We start from the raw sequence: 18,298 nt of genomic DNA, 5'->3' as shown, positions 1-18,298 counted from the left end.
GTAGGAAACTAATGAACAACAACTTTCAGGCTTCTATGTCCAGCTTATTCATAATATGTACATTTTACAGACAATGTGTTATACAATAGTTATATTTAGTTTGTTTTTAATCCTATCCTTCAGTTACCCTAAACCTCTCCCATCTATCTCTGAAGACCATCCAGTCCTATCCTTCAGTTACCCTAAACCTCTCCCATCTATCTCTGAAGACCATCCAGTCCTATCCTTCAGTTACCCTAAACCTCTCCCATCTATCTCTGAAGACCATCCAGTCCTATCATTCAGTTACCCTAAACCTCTCCCATCTATCTCTGAAGACCATCCAGTCCTATCCTTCAGTTACCCTAAACCTCTCCCATCTATCTCTGAAGACCATCCAGTCCTATCCTTCAGTTACCCTAAACCTCTCCCATCTATCTCTGAAGACCATCCAGTCCTATCCTTCAGTTACCCTAAACCTCTCCCATCTATCTCTGAAGACCATCCAGTCCTATCCTTCAGTTACCCTAAACCTCTCCCATCTATCTCTGAAGACCATCCAGTCCTATCCTTCAGTTACCCTAAACCTCTCCCATCTATCTCTGAAGACCATCCAGTCCTATCCTTCAGTTACCCTAAACCTCTCCCATCTATCTCTGAAGACCATCCAGTCCTATCCTTCAGTTACCCTAAACCTCTCCCATCTATCTCTGAAGACCATCCAGTCCTATCCTTCAGTTACCATAAACCTCTCCCATCTATCTCTGAAGACCATCCAGTCCTATCCTTCAGTTACCCTAAACCTCTCCCATCTATCTCTGAAGACCATCCAGTCCTATCCTTCAGTTACCTAAACCTCTCCCATCTATCTCTGAAGACCATCCAGTCCTATCCTTCAGTTACCCTAAATCCTCTCCCATCTGCATCTCTTAAAGAAGACCATCCAGTCCTATCCTTCAGTTACCCTAAACCTCTCCCATCTATCTCTGAAGACCATCCAGTCCTATCCTTCAGTTACCCTAAACCTCTCCCATCTATCTCTGAAGACCATCCAGTCCTATCCTTCAGTTACCCTAAACCTCTCCCATCTATCTCTGAAGACCACCCAGTCCTATCCTTCAGTTACCCTAAACCTCTCCCATCTATCTCTGAAGACCACCCAGTCCTATCCTTCAGTTACCCTAAACCTCTCCCATCTATCTCTGAAGACCATCCAGTCCTATCCTTCAGTTACCCTAAACCTCTCCCATCTATCTCTGAAGACCATCCAGTCCTATCCTTCAGTTACCCTAAACCTCTCCCATCTATCTCTGAAGACCATCCAGTCCTATCCTTCAGTTACCCTAAACCTCTCCCATCTATTTCTGAAGACCATCCAGTCCTATCCTTCATTTACCCTAAACCTCTCCCATCTATCTCTGAAGACCATCCAGTCCTATCCTTCAGTTACCCTAAACCTCTCCCATCTATCTCTGAAGACCATCCAGTCCTATCATTCAGTTACCCTAAACCTCTCCCATCTATCTCTGAAGACCATCCAGTCCTATCCTTCAGTTACCCTAAACCTCTCCCATCTATCTCTGAAGACCATCCAGTCCTATCCTTCAGTTACCCTAAACCTCTCCCATCTATCTCTGAAGACCATCCAGTCCTATCCTTCAGTTACCCTAAACCTCTCCCATCTATCTCTGAAGACCATCCAGTCCTATCCTTCATTTACCCTAAACCTCTCCCATCTATCTCTGAAGACCATCCAGTCCTATCCTTCAGTTACCCTAAACCTCTCCCATCTATCTCTGAAGACCATCCAGTCCTATCATTCAGTTACCCTAAACCTCTCCCATCTATCTCTGAAGACCATCCAGTCCTATCCTTCAGTTACCCTAAACCTCCCCCATCTATCTCTGAAGACCATCCAGTCCTATCCTTCAGTTACCCTAAAACCTCTCCCATCTATTTCTGAAGACCATCCAGTCCTATCCTTCAGTTACCCTAAACCTCTCCCATCTATCTCTGAAGACCATCCAGTCCTATCCTTCAGTTACCCTAAACCTCTCCCATCTATCTCTGAAGACCATCCAGTCCTATCCTTCAGTTACCCATTTCCGGGCTGGCCCGGAGGAGCTCGACTAAACCTCTCCCATCTATCTCTGAAGACCATCCAGTCCTATCCTTCAGTTACCCTAAACCTCTCCCATCTATCTCTGAAGACCATCCAGTCCTATCCTTCAGTTACCCTAAACCTCTCCCATCTATCTCTGAAGACCATCCAGTCCTATCCTTCAGTTACCCTAAACCTCTCCCATCTATCTCTGAAGACCATCCAGTCCTATCCTTCAGTTACCCTAAACCTCTCCCATCTATCTCTGAAGACCATCCAGTCCTATCCTTCAGTTACCCTAAACCTCTCCCATCTATCTCTGAAGACCATCCAGTCCTATCCTTCAGTTACCCTAAACCTCTCCCATCTATCTCTGAAGACCACCCCATTTGATTTCTATTTGCCATATATTTTTAACTGTTTCAAAAGTTCTTGACCTTTATATTCTCATAGACATTTAACATTTTACATTTAAGTAATTTAGCAGACGCTCTTATCCAGAGCGACTTACAAATTGGTGCATTCACCTTATGACATCCAGTGGAACAGTCACTTTACAATAGTGCATCTAAATCTTAAAGGGGGGTGAGAAGGATTACTTATCCTATCCTAGGTATTCCTTAAAGAGGTGGGGTTTCAGGTGTCTCCGGAAGGTGGTGATTGACTCCGCTGTCCTGGCGTCATGAGGGAGTTTGTTCCACCATTGGGGGGCCAGAGCAGCGAACAGTTTTGACTGGGCTGAGCGGGAACTGTACTTCCTCAGTGGTAGGGAGGCGAGCAGGCCAGAGGTGGATGAATGCAGTGCCCTTGTTTGGATGTAGGGCCTGATCAGAGCCTGGAGGTACTGAGGTGCCGTTCCCCTCACAGCTCCGTAGGCAAGCACCATGGTCTTGTAGCGGATGCGAGCTTCAACTGGAAGCCAGTGGAGAGAGCGGAGGAGCGGGGTGACGTGAGAGAACTTGGGAAGGTTGAACACCAGACGGGCTGCGGCGTTCTGGATGAGTTGTAGGGGTTTAATGGCACAGGCAGGGAGCCCAGCCAACAGCGAGTTGCAGTAATCCAGACGGGAGATGACAAGTGCCTGGATTAGGACCTGTGCCGCTTCCTGTGTGAGGCAGGGTCGTACTCTGCGGATGTTGTAGAGCATGAACCTACAGGAACGGGCCACCGCCTTGATGTTAGTTGAGAACGACAGGGTGTTGTCCAGGATCACGCCAAGGTTCTTAGCGCTCTGGGAGGAGGACACAATGGAGTTGTCAACCGTGATGGCGAGATCATGGAACGGGCAGTCCTTCCCCGGGAGGAAGAGCAGCTCCGTCTTGCCGAGGTTCAGCTTGAGGTGGTGATCCGTCATCCACACTGATATGTCTGCCAGACATGCAGAGATGCGATTCACCACCTGGTCATCAGAAGGGGGAAAGGAGAAGATTAATTGTGTGTCGTCTGCATAGCAATGATAGGAGAGACCATGTGAGGTTATGACAGAGCCAAGTGACTTGGTGTATAGCAAGAATAGGAGAGGGCCAAGAACAGAGCCCTGGGGGACACCAGTGGTGAGAGCGCGTGGTGAGGAGACAGATTCTCGCCACGCCACCTGGTAGGAGCGACCTGTCAGGTAGGACGCAATCCAAGCGTGGGCTGCGCCGGAGATGCCCAACTCGGAGAGGGTGGAGAGGAGGATCTGATGGTTCACAGTATCGAAGGCAGCCGATAGGTCTAGAAGGATGAGAGCAGTGGAGAGAGAGTTAGCTTTAGCGGTGCGGAGCGCCTCCGTGATACAGAGAAGAGCAGTCTCAGTTGAATGACTAGTCTTGAAACCTGACTGATTTGGATCAAGAAGGTCATTCTGAGAGAGATAGCGGGAGAGCTGGCCAAGGACGGCACGTTCAAGAGTTTTGGAGAGAAAAGAAAAAAGGGATACTGGTCTGTAGTTGTTGACATCGGAGGGATCGAGTGTAGGTTTTTTCAGAAGGGGTGCAACTCTCGCTCTCTTGAAGACGGAAGGGACGTAGCCAGTGGTCAGGGATGAGTTGATGAGCGAGGTGAGGTAAGGGAGAAGGTCTCCGGAAATGGTCTGGAGAAGAGAGGAGGGGATAGGATCAAGCGGGCAGGTTGTTGGGCGGCCGGGATTTCGCGAGATTTCATCTGGAGAGAGAGGGGAGAAAGAGGTCAGAGCACAGGGTAGGGCAGTGTGAGCAGAACCAGCGGTGTCGTTTGACTTAGCAAACGAGGATCGGATGTCGTCGACCTTCTTTTCAAAATGGTTGACTAAGTCATCTGCAGAGACGGAGGAGGGGGGGGGAGGAGGATTCAGGAGGGAGGAGAAGGTGGCAAAGAGCTTCCTAGGGTTAGAGGCAGAAGCTTGGAATTTAGAGTGGTAGAAAGTGGCAAAGAGGAAGAGGAAAATGTAGAGAGGAGGGAGCGAAAGGATGCCTGGTCCGCAGGGAGGCGAGTTTTCCTCCATTTCCGCTCGGCTGCCCGGAGCCCTGTTCTGTGAGCTCGCAATGAGTCGTCGAGCCACGGAGCAGGAGGGGAGGACCGAGTCGGCCTGGAGGATAGGGGGCATAGAGAGTCAAAGGATGCAGAAAGGGAGGAGAGGAGGGTTGAGGAGGCAGAATCAGGAGATAGGTTGGAGAAGGTTTGAGCAGAGGGAAGAGATGATAGGATGGAAGAGGAGAGAGTAGCGGGGGAGAGAGCGAAGGTTGGGACGGCGCGATACCATCCGAGTAGGGGCAGTGTGGGAAGTGTTGGATGAGAGCGAGAGGGAAAAGGATACAAGGTAGTGGTCGGAGACTTGGAGGAGTTGCAATGAGGTTAGTGGAAGAACAGCATCTAGTAAAGATGAGGTCGAGCGTATTGCCTGCCTTGTGAGTAGGGGGAAAGTGAGAGGGTGAGGTCAAAAAGAGGAGAGGAGTGGAAAGAAGGAGGCAGAGAGGAATGAGTCAAAGGTAGACGTGGGGAGGTTAAAGTCGCCCAGAACTGTGAGAGGTGAGCCGTCCTCAGGAAAGGAGCTTATCAAGGCATCAAATAAGCAATTTCAGGAGGGAGATGGTTGCGATGCGGAGCTCATTGATGAACTCTCCGAGGAACCTGGAGGGCGATAAATGATAAGGATGTTAAGCTTGAAAGGGCTGGTAACTGTGACAGCATGGAATTCAAAGGAGGCGATAGACAGATGGGTAAGGGAGAAAGAGAGAATGACCACTTGGGAGAGATGAAGATCCCGGTGCCACCACCCCGCTGACCAGAAGCTCTCGGGGTGTGCGAGAACACGTGGGCGGACGAAGAGAGAGCAGTAGGAGTGGCAGTGTTATCTGTGGTGATCCATGTTTCCGTCAGTGCCAAGAAGTCGAGGGACTGGAGGGAGGCATAGGCTGAGATGAACTCTGCCTTGTTGGCCGCAGATCGGCAGTTCCAGAGGCTACCGGAGACCTGGAACTCCACGTGGGTCGTGCGCGCTGGGACCACCAGATTAGGGTGGCCGCGGCCACGCGGTGTGGAGTGTTTGGATGGTCTGTGCAGAGAGGAGAGAACAGGGATAGACAGACACATAGTTGACAGGATACAGAAGAGGCTACGCTAATGCAAAGGAGATTGGAATGACAAGTGGACTACACGTCTCGAATGTTCAGAAAGTTAAGCTTACGTAGCAAGAATCTTATTGACTAAAATGATTAAAATGATACAGTACTGCTGGAGTAGGCTAGCTGGCAGTGACTGCGTTGTTGACTTTGTAGGCTAGCTGGCAGTGGCTGCGTTGTTGACACTACACTAATCAAGTCGTTCCGTTGAGTGTAATAGTTTCTACAGTGCTGCTATTCGGGGGGCTAGCTGGCTAGCTAGCAGTGTTGATTACAGATAGTAAATTAAAAATAAACATGTTTGCTAAGAGTATTATTATATAATTGATCAATTGACTATGACTATTCAAATCACCCAGTAGTGCTGTCTGCAGTTAGCTCCAGGTAAATGTTGCCGTTCCCAGACATGTGACCAAAACCAATACAATGTTCTATATATGGGGGATACAATGAACCTCTCTGCAGATTTAGCTGTGAAGAGATATAATCATTAGATCATTTGTTTTAGTACTGTCCATATGTAGCTTGGTTGCAAGAATGTTGTATAATAATTAAAATTGAAAAATTCAAAGTTTTGAATCCGGCGTCATTCATCATTTTCTTTAACCAATTCTGGTCTTTAATGCAGGACTGACAGACAAGTTTCTTACTTTTTCCCCTTGACACAATATTTGTGGTAATGCTGCAATTAGTTGGTTGTAGTTTTGGGTAGTGTAGACATTTCCATATATTTCTGTTAGCTGCATGTGTGACAACTCCACCAGTCCTATTTATGATATAATTTACAAAGGTTATACCTTTTTTATGTATTCAATTTTACTTTATTTTTTTTAACATAATTAGTAACCAGAATTTTTTTGTAGTATTATTTGTTCTGTCTTTTCTGGTGGATTAAACTGAAATTACAACCAACTTTCTATGGCTTGTATTGTAATACAGCCCAACAGGATGCTTTCATTGTGCATCTGTAAAACTGTGTGAGGGTTTTAGGTGACAAGCCAAATTTCTTGTGCCTCCTGATGTTGAAGAGGCTCTGTTGCACCTTCATCACCACAGTGTGTTCTTGGGGTCCTTTAATGCTGCAGAAGTGTTTTAGTACCCTTCCCAAGATTTGTGCCTCAACGTAATCCTGTCTTGAAGTTCTACGGACAATTCCTTCGACCTCATGGCTTGGCTTTTGCTCTGACAATTATTCCTTCCTAGCAAGGGGTATGAATAATTACTGTTATGTAAATAAGGTATTTCTGTTTTTATCTTTTAATAAATTAGCTACATTTTCTAAAAACCTGTTTTTGCTTTCTCAGAATTGGGCATTGTGTAGATTGCTGATAGAGAACCAGTTTGGAATATGTCATTTAAAAAAATCAATTTTAAAATAAGGCTGTAACTTAACAAAATGTGGAGAAAGTCAAGGGGTCTGAATACTTTACGAATGCACTGTACAAACATCACATTGAATTATTCACCTCACTTATGAAAAGCTCCATGAGGAAGAAAGACTTCCTAGATGATCTTTTAGATGTTCTGTCTTCAGGATGTTCTGGGTTGATGGCTGTTTGAGAGGGAGGGGCAGTTGAGTGAGCTGGGGCCTTTTATTGCCCTGCCTCTGGGATCCTGACAGCTTGTGACATGATGAGAGAGTGAAAGAGGGTCGACCTGTAAGATATTCAGGTTGGCAAATTGAACAATGACTTGCAGGCAGTGGGTTTAGAATAACTGATGACCAAAAATGAATTCAGATTATACACACCCAAAAGGGCTCTTCAGAGACTGGAAGGGCAAAGGGGCATGTGCTCTACAAAGGTAGAGTCCTGTCTGTCCACGTCCTATCTGTCCTTAAACAAAGCGGGCACTGCTTCATGTGGCAACAGCAACACTCACCTAAATAGTCCATATGTCACTGGGTGAGAGAAGTTTTCATTATTTTGGGGCAGCATTATGTGAGGTGTTATTATGTGTTCTTACCGATGAGCCTTGGTCAATTTAGCTCGGAATATGCCACCATTGTCAATCTGTCACCTAATCCTACCTAATGAGCAGGCCAAACCTGGAGGAAAGTATTGGCTGTAAGAAGTAAGAGAAAAAAAATAACATCTGGTTGTTTTTAAATGATTTCCTATGACATTGCTTGCCAGAATAAACATTGTAATGAAGATTTTTCTCCAGTCTGTGTTACCCACTCCAGTCAGCAGATGGCGATGTGAGTCTTTCAGGTGATGCTTCTTGCGTGACGTCTAACCTTAGTGAGCGGAACTGGAAGTGTTTTCAACAGCGACAACACAGACTTCTGATTCAACCACGCGATTGTTTGCCTGCGAACATAAAACCGAAACATTGAAGCGTTTAAGACAAATCTTGTGTATATTACTCTTGGTGTTTTAAACAGAATTCTGTTTACCTATCTACTAGTTCATTGAAACGTGGATTGCTTGTTAAATTAGCAAATGTGTTAAATTGATATTGCACTAGGCTAATCTCCCGGAGCATGAGCTCACTAAGGTCGACGCAGATAGAAGCCCTGGTGAACGGAGAGGAAGAAGCTTTCAGGATGAAAAGGGAGGAAGAGGATGCTATCACATTGAAAGAAGAAGAGGATGATATTACAGTAAAAGAGGAAGATGGGAAAGAGGTTGTCAGAGTGAAAGAGGAGGAAGTAGAAGCTTTCAGAATCAAAAAGGATGAAGATGCCATAACATTGAAAGAAGAGGAAGAACCTTTTGGAGTAAAAGAGGAAGAGGAGGCTATCTCAATAAAAGAGGAGGAAGACGTTTTAGGAGTGAAAGCGGAGGAGACTGAAGAACCGATTAACACCAGTGAGTACGGTCTTAAAACGGGCACAAACTATGCAGTTGTTGAACTAATGTGTGGTTTTAAAGGGGCATTCTACTGAAATTCTACACATGAATATGTTGTTCAGTACTGTAGGAATTGTTTAAGGGGCAATCTGCCATTGGTACATATATTTTGAAGACTCTTAAATTAGATGTATTGATTTCTCCATGTGGTCTACATTCAAGTTCCCCATCTAATATAACAGGCTTTTAAAATTCAATATTGGAGCATAATTTATACTTAAAATATCAAAGGGATGCAAAAGGAACCCATTTTGTGAAACATTTACATTTACATCACAAACAATATTTTACGAAATCATGACAAAAGTGGTCAATTTTGGTGCTTTTAGACATATTCATGCCTCTTGTAGGTCTCTCTGAGTGCAATAGAAGATCATAAGTTTACCATCTGTTTGATGTTCTCATTCACACAGGAGAGAGACATGACTATCCTGGATCCTCTGGGGAGCCTCAACAACATCCTGATGCTGACGAGGCAGAGAAGAGTCTCTCCAGATCAGAACACCAGATGGTACAGCTTGGTCTGGTCTAGCATACAGCTTGGTCTGGTCTAGCATACAGCTTGGTCTGGTCTAGCATACAGCTTGGTCTGGTCTAGCATACAGCTTGGTCTGGTCTAGCATACAGCTTGGTCTGGTCTAGCATACAGCTTGATCTGGTCTAGCATACAGCTTTCTGGGTCTGGTCTGGGTTTCTGGTCTAGCATACAGCTTGATCTGGTCTGACAACAGTGACATCAGCATCCATAATGATCTGGGTCTGGGTTTCTGTCCCAACAGTGACATCAGCATCCATAATGTTACCTGTGTCCCCTCTTTATGGTTACCAGGACAACACAAGCCCTTCCTCCCTCCCGGAGTCCCCATGTCATGCCTCTCCTGGTAGCACCTTACTGCTGGGTATGAAGAGGTTGTCTGTGCTGCTGGTGGACTGCAGGAAAACAACGGGGCTGAGTGGAACTGTGAGAGGTGGAGAAGAAAGGATCAGATTTAACTCGTCACAGTAAGTGCTGGAGTTTAGTTTGAACAAATATTATTGTTCTCTATTTTTAATTTAAATTTTACCTTTATTTAACTAGGCAAGTCAGTTAAGAACAAATTCTTATTTTCAATGACGGCCTAGGTACAGTGGGTTAACTGCCTGTTCATGGGCAGAACGACAGATTTGTACCTTGTCAGCTCGGGGGTTTGAACTTGCAACCTTCCAGTTACTAGTCCAACACTCTAACCACTAGGCTACCCTCTACAGAGTCAATGTGGAGGCTATATACAGGGGGTACCAGTACAGAGTCAATGTGGAGGCTATATACAGGGGGTACCAGTACAGAGTCAATGTGGAGGCTATATACAGGGGCTACCAGTACAGAGTCAATGTGGAGGCTATATACAGGGGCTACCAGTACAGAGTCAATGTGGAGGCTATATACAGGGGGTACCAGTACAGAGTCAATGTGGAGGCTATATACAGGGGGTACCAGTACAGAGTCAATGTACTGAGGTACAGGTCAGGAGCAGGTGTTGAAATCTAAACCTGCAGCTTTATACAATTTTACTTCATGACAAAAAGCACAATTCTATTTTTGTAATCATGAGACAAGTGTACGAGCATATAACACAGTGGCCTTCTGTCATGAACTTTAAGTAGCCTTTATTTGATGTGATATAATCCTTTAGAGACAGGATTGTGTCACGGATCTGGGGAAGTGGACCAAAGCATTTCTGCAGCATTGAAGGTCCTAAAGAACACAGTGGCCGCCATCATTCTTAAATGGGAAGTTTGGAACCACCAAGACCACCGCCCGGCCAAAGTGAACAATTGGGGGAGAAGGGCTTTGGTCAGGGAGGTTACCGAGAACCCGATGGTCACTCTGACAGAGATCAAGAGTTATTTTGTGGAGATGGGAGAACCTTCCAGAAGGGCAACCATCTCTGCAGCACTCCACCAATTTGGCCTTTTTGGCAGAGAGGCCAGACAGAAGCCACTTCTCAGTAAAAGGCACATGAAAGCCTGCTTGGAGTTTGCCAAAAGGCACCTAAAGGACTCTCAGACCATGAGAAACAAGATTCTCTGATCTGATGAAACCAAGATTGAACTCTTTGGCCTGAATGTCAAGCGTCAGGTCTGGAGGAAACCTGGCACCCATCCCTACAGTGAAGTGTGGTGGTGGCAGCATCATGGTGTGGGGATATTTTTCAGCGGCAGGGACTGGGAGACTAGTCAGGATCGAGGGAATGATGAACGGAGCAAATTACAGAGAGATAAGTGATGAAAACCTGCTCAAGGGCACTCAGGACCTCAGACTGGGGCAAAGGTTCACCTTCCAACAGGACAACAACCCTAAGTACACAGCGAAGACAACATAGAAGTGGCTTTGGGACAAGTCTCTGAAAGTCCTTGAGTGGCCCAGCCACTGCTGCATTAAGCTAATTTGAGCCTTTGTATCTATGTGCCAAGTAGGAGTAGAAACAAATATGCTCTGTTCCAGGGTGATTAGAGCTGCAATTTGAGACCATTTGTGTAAACATTGGATTTTTGAGGGGATTTTTATTAATCCGCAGACGAATTTGAAAACAAACCTGAACTGAATATACAGCAAATACAAGCCAGTTGAGGGTGCATAGATCCATAAATTAGATGGTGACAGTGATGTATCACACATACCCTATTCCAGTGTGAACAGATCTCAAATTTGAGACCATTTGTGTAAACATTGGAGATTTTTGTGGATTTATAAACACCCCCAGACAATTCAGACAAATAGGCCATGATTTGAACATACAGCAAAACAAGCCTGTTTTGGGGCTGCATAGATCCCAAAATAGGAAAGTCAAAGTTATATATGATACATGCTCTGTTCCAGGGTGCCCATACCTATAATTTGAGACTATTTGGGGAAAGTTTTGAGCTTTTAAAAAAAATTATAAACACCCCCCGACATTTACACCCTCTTCCCCAGAATTTCAAGGGCCATGGAGAGCTCACCGGCCGCCGCCGGAACCACGACGCATTCCAGGGCTTGGGCCCCTCTCTCGGTGCGAACCCATTCCAGGGCTTGGGCCCCTCTCTCGGGGCGAAAACAAAGAAGGATCCCTATTGTGTGCAGATTTTGCATGAAGAACCAGGAAAATATCTCTATACATCTCAGCAGAGTGTGCATGAAGACAGAATCAAAACAAAAGATTGATCAGGAAGTTCGTAATTCCCGCGATTCCATGATAGACCATCTTTGGCACGGCAGGATCATTGACTACAGAATACTCAGCTCTATTGTGACACAACAGGACGCACTCCAACCTCTGATTAAGAATCGTGAACAAATGGGTCATTTTGTTACGAACAAGCCAGAAGACAAACAAATAACTGGGTAAAGCTACTATTTTACACTGATAAAATAATATATGTGAAAGTTACATTGTAACTCATTTGAACTGTTGTCCAATTATGTTTGATTGTAAAATAATATCAATGTTTCTGTTAATCTGTATGATATTTCAGCCAAGTGGAAGTGGCTCAATTGTTGGCACCAACTACAGATGAAAATATAGATGAAGACTCACACGTCAACATGGACGATGACCAGTCGGCGTTGTACCAACCGTAAGTAAATACAAATAGAAATCATCTCATTAACAAGTAGTACGTATAAGTATATAAGTCAACATGGATGTTTGCTGCATACCAAATATTTTCCAGACCATTGAACCAGTCATGTGACACCACACTGAGAAAGGGGATGCAAAGCAGTGGTTTATACCAAAAGCATCCTCTGGATTGTGATCTGCTGGCTGGATTTGGGAAATATCTCCGCTACGACAATAACATTCCCAATTTCAAACAGGAGGTATGTACAGAAATGTTACTTTAATTAAACTGTTTACATATTTTAATGATAGTTAATAACTACTTTAAAATCTATTAACTATGTAGTTCATATTATTTTCATTTTCATGTACAGGTTGCAAATGTGTCAAGGTTTTTGTTTTACATGGACTCAAACAAACCATCGCTGGATTTTCTTAGTAACTTGGATAAAAGCAGATCATTTTTTACCAAGCTTGCAGACATTGGACAGAAGAAGCAAACCATTGCCAACTACATGAAGAATTTGAAGAGATTTATTCGCTACATAATCACCATTACAGACAGAGCCGTGTTTGAGCAATGCAAGCATTTCCTCCTATGCTTGAATGAACTGCAGAAGTCCATGAGCAAGCAGGTGTCTCGGGAAATGACTGGGAAAGGGTATGTATTTCAAATTGATCCTCACAGAAATGTATTTTAAAATAAGTGTGTATTATCAACAATCTTAAATTAATGAGCGTATTGTTGTTTTTCTGCAGATACATACAGATGGTGTCAGTTGCGAAGACACCAAAAGAATGTTGGGAAATTTTGAGGGTGGCGAAGAAAGAATTTGTGTGTATCATTGGGAAGGCCATGAATGAAGAATCCTTGCTGGAAACTGAACAACTGCATGTTCTGTACTACCTTGAGTCTCTGCTCATGCTGAAACATCTCCAAAGGGCTGGAGTGATCAAACATTTGACCGTAAGTTAACTAATGTCATACATTTGCTATAATGTTGAATTGTATGTGCTTCTTTGGCATGTGTGTTATCAATATGTCACTGTTCCAATTGCAGCTGAGCGAATGGCTCTCAAGGAGCGCCTGCAAGCTGCCAGATGGGGAGAATTGGACTGTCATCGGTGTTAAGAAGCACAAAACAGCAACGCAGCAAGTTGCAACCATTTTGTTAGATGAGGAGGAAGATGCAGTAAGTATATTTACTACAATCTGTTATTGTGAATGTGATTGATTTAATACAAACCTGTTAAACATGTATTAATGTTGTCTATATTTTCAGTGGTTGGATGTGTACTACCGACATGTTCGACCAGCTTTTCTTAAAAACTCTGATGACATGCAAGAAGATGAAAGATTCTTCATTTCCACAACCGGGAAACCGGTCTACAACCCATCCAATGACCTACAAAGGTTTCATGCCAAGTAAGTTAAGTAGAACACTGTTTAATCATTCCACAATACTTTTTTGACAGTACAGTTTTCTGAAACCAAACTGATTTTGTTGTTCGTTAATCAGATACAACTTGCCCAACATCACGAGCCAAGTAGCAGGACAAGTTTTGGAGACAAATACCAAAGCCAGCTTCACAGACCAAGAGAAGTCCCTTGTTGCTGACTACTTGGCCCATAAAACTGCTACAGCTGAAAAGCATTACTGCTTGAAGACAACAGTCAATGCCTGCATGGGAATGAAGCTGATCTCCAAAGTTGCCATGTCCATTGAATCTGAGTAAGTATTTACACAAACTATACAGTATAAATGACACATTTACATTGTCTTTTAAATGCTGGTACATATAGATACAAATGTGTTGTTATTTTCCCTTTTCCAAGTAGTGAGACTGCAGGCCCCTCCTGTGCGAGCAGAAGTAGAAAAGGCACATTGTCCAGCAGCAAAAAGTTGGATGAGGCACAGACCTGGAAACTCTTCTATGAACACTTCCCTGTCACAATTGATGGACAATCAATCAAGACCAAGGACAGACGACTGATTGCAGGAACACATGAGAGATACTGCTATGACAAGTGGAGAAGCCAGCAAGAGAAAATGAGACGGGATAATGTGATCGGTATGAGGCAGCTAAAATACACTAAACTAAATACTATTTTGTTATATTATATATTACAAAAATGTACTTTATTTAGTCAGTAAATAAAGTACTACTTGATAAGGGCTTCTACTATTTAATACATTTAAATGATTAATAACACATGTATTTTTTTTGTTACAGCGCACTTCCCCAGAAGAGAACCCACAGCAAGTCAAGTAGAGAGATACATTGAAAGGCAGAACTGGGAGAAGAACAAAGTGAAAGTGGAGACTGTCCTTTGTTACTGGCAACCTTCAATTAACACGGACGCACCAAAATACAACAAGGCAATTATGAAGCTGGTGAAGTCCCAGAAGTGGAAAGGACTGGACATTGCCAGTGACCCTGATAAAGGAAAAAAGGTCATGACCACACGTCCATTTGCTAAAGGGGAAGTTGTCTGTGACTACCACGGTCTCCCACTCTCAGGGAAGCAGGGGAAAGAATTGTTGGAAGCAACAGAGAATGACGAGATGGGGTTCCTTTACTTCTACAAGGATTCATCAGGGAAAACGTACTGCATAGATGCAAAGACTGTGCCCTGTCCTTGCCACCCAGAGATGGACACAGTTGGACGTAGGATAAATCATTCCAGGAAGAGAAGCAACATAAAGAGTCAGCTTCAGCAATTAGAAGAGGACGGCAACGTGTGGAACATCATCCTTTTCATTGCCCTACGAGACATTCAGGTGCAACAAGAACTGTTATTTGACTATGGGGTGTCAAGAATATCTTTTGGTGGAGAAGACTTGGAACGGCTTGACAACGAGGTCTGTCAGCTTGAAATCTGATGGGCCTCAAAACAACCCCCCTTTGGGTTGTGTGGCGGAGATAAGAGAGTGACCTTTGGAGGTAATCTTCCCCAGCCTGTCAACATTTAGTTTTCTTCTGTTATACATATTGAAAGAGTGTGACGGGGGTTCTGGTTCTAAAGTATAAAAATAGCAGATCCGTTCCACATTGGGTGAGGCGGGTTGCAGGTAAGTTCATTCAGTCTGTAGATGGGAAGTGAGATTAAAATATATATATGAAAAGAAAACAATATTTAAAATGATATTTACATGGGACAAAACACACGTCCGTCTGCTACGCCATCTTGGAATGTGTCGACACTATCGACAACGGGGAGATGTTACTGATGTGCTTTGTCTGTCTCCAATGTAAAAATGAAACTTCCACACAAAATTACCTTGTTACTTATTTTATGTTTAAGGAAGTGTGTAGGTCGCATTCTGTATCATACAACTATGAAAGTGATATATTTAGAACCACCTGCTGATTGGAATCCAGTGACGTCTGTGTCTTCAGTGTCACAGAACTGTAGAACATAGAATCCAATTATGTCTTGAGTGATCTAGAACTGTCTAGTTCTTTGTGTTCTGACTTCTAAAACAGAAAGAATAATAAGTAATGTAAACATATTATCAGTAATTACCAGGAAGCTTTACAACATCATTTGTTTTAAATGATGAAATGTTTGAAAACTGGCCTCATGTTATTGAGAGATCTGATTTGGATTAAACCTCAGCAAGGCAGTTTTATGATGTGGAGATGTAATTCTGTTCTCTCTTATAAAATAAACACTGTCTTTTGCAGGAGGAAAACCGAACTTGAAGGAACCAGCGACGTCCAAACCAGCAAGGCGACACCTCTCCTCCCATTGTGTAAAAAGTTTTAACCAGTTAGTTAGCTTGAAAAGACACGAGAGGGTACACATAGGAGCGAAGCCACACTATTTCTCCCAGTGTGGAAAGCGTTTTACCCAATTAGGAAGCCTGAAAGAACACAAGGCTGCACACAGGTGAGAAGCATTACAAATGCTCAGGCTGTGGGAAGACATATTACTCATCACAGTCACGTAACATCATGTGTGAATCCACACAGGAGAGAATTATTACTTCTCCTAGTGTGTAATTGATATTTAACATCACATTGACTTAATGTGATGAGAACATACAAAGTGCTCCCATTGTCTTATATTGTTGACTGATAATGATTTCCTGTTTTTACCATATGATATGTGTGTTTGTCTGGGTGTGTCATTCCTCCAGCACTACAGATAATCAAGTGATATTTGGATGTGATGCATTTGCTCCGTTCCATTGTTGACATTTGCATTGTTGGCCCACTGATGATTTAATGAAATGAAACTGTTCAGACTCTGTAATGGAAAATTTTAATTGTATGTGTCCACATATCTGAGTATGTGACTAACCTTGTGAAACTGTCCTATTATAATCTCCTGTTCCTGGGAGTATCATCCTGTGTTGCAAACCAGCTGCATCTCCGCCTTTGTATGAATAAAGTCCCTCCCAGGAACAGGAAACTATAAAGATATGTGCTCATCACTCAATGCTTCAGGAATTCAGACTGTCTACACTGCACTGTGTAACTCTGTTATTCTCTCTGAGCTCAGAAATAAAGAATCTTGGTTTGACTTGGGACTCCAGCAGATCCTTATTTTATAATATCCACCACAACTCTCCCACGGATTGCCGTTTATCATTGTCTCAATAAAGAGTTTCTTGTTCCACTTTCCTGGGGGAATTTACAGGCATCCCACTGATGAATAAATGTTGTTTCCGCGTCATTTCAACAAAACAAATCCATGTGATGTTAGATCAATGCAGACAACTGATTGGGTTTGTAAAAAGCCATCAACATCAGGAATCTTTATTTTTCACCCAACTGGCAACCTAAATCCAATGACGGTGGACATTTTCTGTTGATTTCATGTTGAATTCACTTTCGTTGACGAATCAAAGAAATGGACTTAGAAACTAGATGTTCACGGTCTTTAGATATTTTTGTCAGATATTACTATGGAATACAGAAGTAAAATTACAAGCATTTCATAAGTGGCAAAGGCTTTTATTTACAATTACATGAAGTTGATGCAGTGTCAATATTTGCAGTGTGGACCCTTCTTTTTCAAGACCTCTGCAATCCGCCCTGGCATGCTGTCAATTAACTTCTGGGCCACATCCTGACTGATGGCAGCCCATTCTTGCATAATCAATGCTTGGATTTTGTCAGAATTTGTGGGTTTTTGTTTGTCCACCCGCCTCTTGAGGATTGACTACAGGTTCTCAATGGGATTAAGGTCTGGGGAGTTTCCTAGCCATGGACCCAAAATATCGATGTTTTTTTCCCCGAGCCACTTAGTTATCACTTTTGCCTTATGGCAAGGTGCTCCATCATGCTAGAAAAGGCATTGTTTGTCACCAAACTGTCCCTGGATGGTTGGGAGATGTTGCTCTCGGAGGATGTGTTGGTACCATTCTTTATTCATGGCTGTGTTCTTAGGCAAAATTGTGAGTGTGCCCACTCCCTTGCCTGACAAGCAGCTCACACATGAATGGTCTCAGGATGCTTTACTGTTGGCATGACACAGGACTGATGGTAGCACTCACCTTGTCTTCTCTGGACAAGCTTTTTTCCGGATGCCCCAAACAATCGGAAAGAGTATTCATCAGAGAAAATTACTTTATCCCAGTTCTCAGTAGTCCAATCCCTGTACCTTTTGCAGAATATCAGTCTGTCCCTGATGTTTTTCCTGGAGAGAAGTGGCTTCTTTGCTGCCCTTCTTGACACCAGGCCATCCTCCAAAAGTCTTTGCATCACTGTACGTGCAGATGCACTCACACCTGCCTGCTGCCATTCCTGAGCATCTCTGTACTGGTGGTGCCCCGATCCCGCAGCTGAATCAACTTTAGGAGACGGTCCTGGCGCTTGCTGGACTTTCTTGGGCGCTCTGAAGCATTCTTCACAACAATTGAACCACTCTCCTTGAAGTTCTTGATGATCCGATAAATGGTTGTGTCATGACGCTGGCCTGGGGGTAGGTTTATGACAGTCATAAATACCTCTCCCCCCTTTTACTCTCTCTACCCTACTGATGTTACATTTGAAAACCCCTTGGTTAACATAGAGATTCTGGGAACATCAGAAGGTGAGGGGGAAATTAACCATATTCTGGTAATCCGACCAGTTTAACATATGCGGTGGTACTTAATGAATATGTCAGTTCGGTTGTTATCTGAGACATTCTCATCAATGATAAGATGACAAACTCTACAGTGGAAAGTCTACACATTGTAGTTATTG

General features: G+C 43.7%; 1 protein-coding gene across 3 annotated transcripts; it reads left to right on the top strand.

The window, feature by feature from the left end:
• Positions 1-7,952: 7,952 nt before the first annotated feature.
• On the top strand, positions 7,953-16,628 carry LOC124020853. 3 transcript variants are annotated; one of them, XM_046336146.1, is made up of 14 exons: positions 7,953-8,474; positions 8,930-9,027; positions 9,346-9,518; positions 11,473-11,880; positions 12,012-12,113; positions 12,210-12,357; positions 12,472-12,758; positions 12,857-13,064; positions 13,159-13,290; positions 13,381-13,523; positions 13,618-13,830; positions 13,938-14,170; positions 14,333-15,043; positions 15,788-16,628. In XM_046336146.1, the coding sequence occupies exons 1-13, from the start codon at positions 8,147-8,149 to the stop codon at positions 14,980-14,982; spliced, it is 3,123 nt and encodes a 1,040-aa protein (XP_046192102.1). In that variant the 5' UTR covers positions 7,953-8,146; the 3' UTR covers positions 14,983-15,043; positions 15,788-16,628. The 3 variants fall into 3 exon arrangements, with proteins under 3 accessions (XP_046192102.1, XP_046192101.1, XP_046192103.1); XM_046336145.1 differs by having other exon boundaries at positions 13,935-14,170; XM_046336147.1 differs by lacking the exon at positions 11,473-11,880 and having other exon boundaries at positions 13,935-14,170.
• The last annotated feature ends 1,670 nt before the right edge of the window (positions 16,629-18,298 follow it).

Source organism: Oncorhynchus gorbuscha, unplaced genomic scaffold (genome assembly GCF_021184085.1).
Source record: "Oncorhynchus gorbuscha isolate QuinsamMale2020 ecotype Even-year unplaced genomic scaffold, OgorEven_v1.0 Un_scaffold_957, whole genome shotgun sequence".
Taxonomy (NCBI): domain Eukaryota; kingdom Metazoa; phylum Chordata; class Actinopteri; order Salmoniformes; family Salmonidae; genus Oncorhynchus; species Oncorhynchus gorbuscha.
The sequence above is the reverse complement of the archived record's forward strand: the minus strand, read 5'-3'. Positions and strand labels throughout refer to the sequence as shown.

What these genes read in the sequence shown, in the direction of transcription:
- LOC124020853 (XM_046336145.1), top strand. Translation starts at nt 8,147, where the DNA reads ATGAGCTCACTAAGGTCGACGCAGATAGAAGCCCTGGTGAACGGAGAG. An exon ending in GAGTGATCAAACATTTGACC is followed by an intron (nt 13,065 to 13,158) that starts GTAAGTTAACTA and finishes TTCCAATTGCAG; the next exon opens with CTGAGCGAATGGCTCTCAAG. An exon ending in CTACAAAGGTTTCATGCCAA is followed by an intron (nt 13,524 to 13,617) that starts GTAAGTTAAGTA and finishes TTCGTTAATCAG; the next exon opens with ATACAACTTGCCCAACATCA.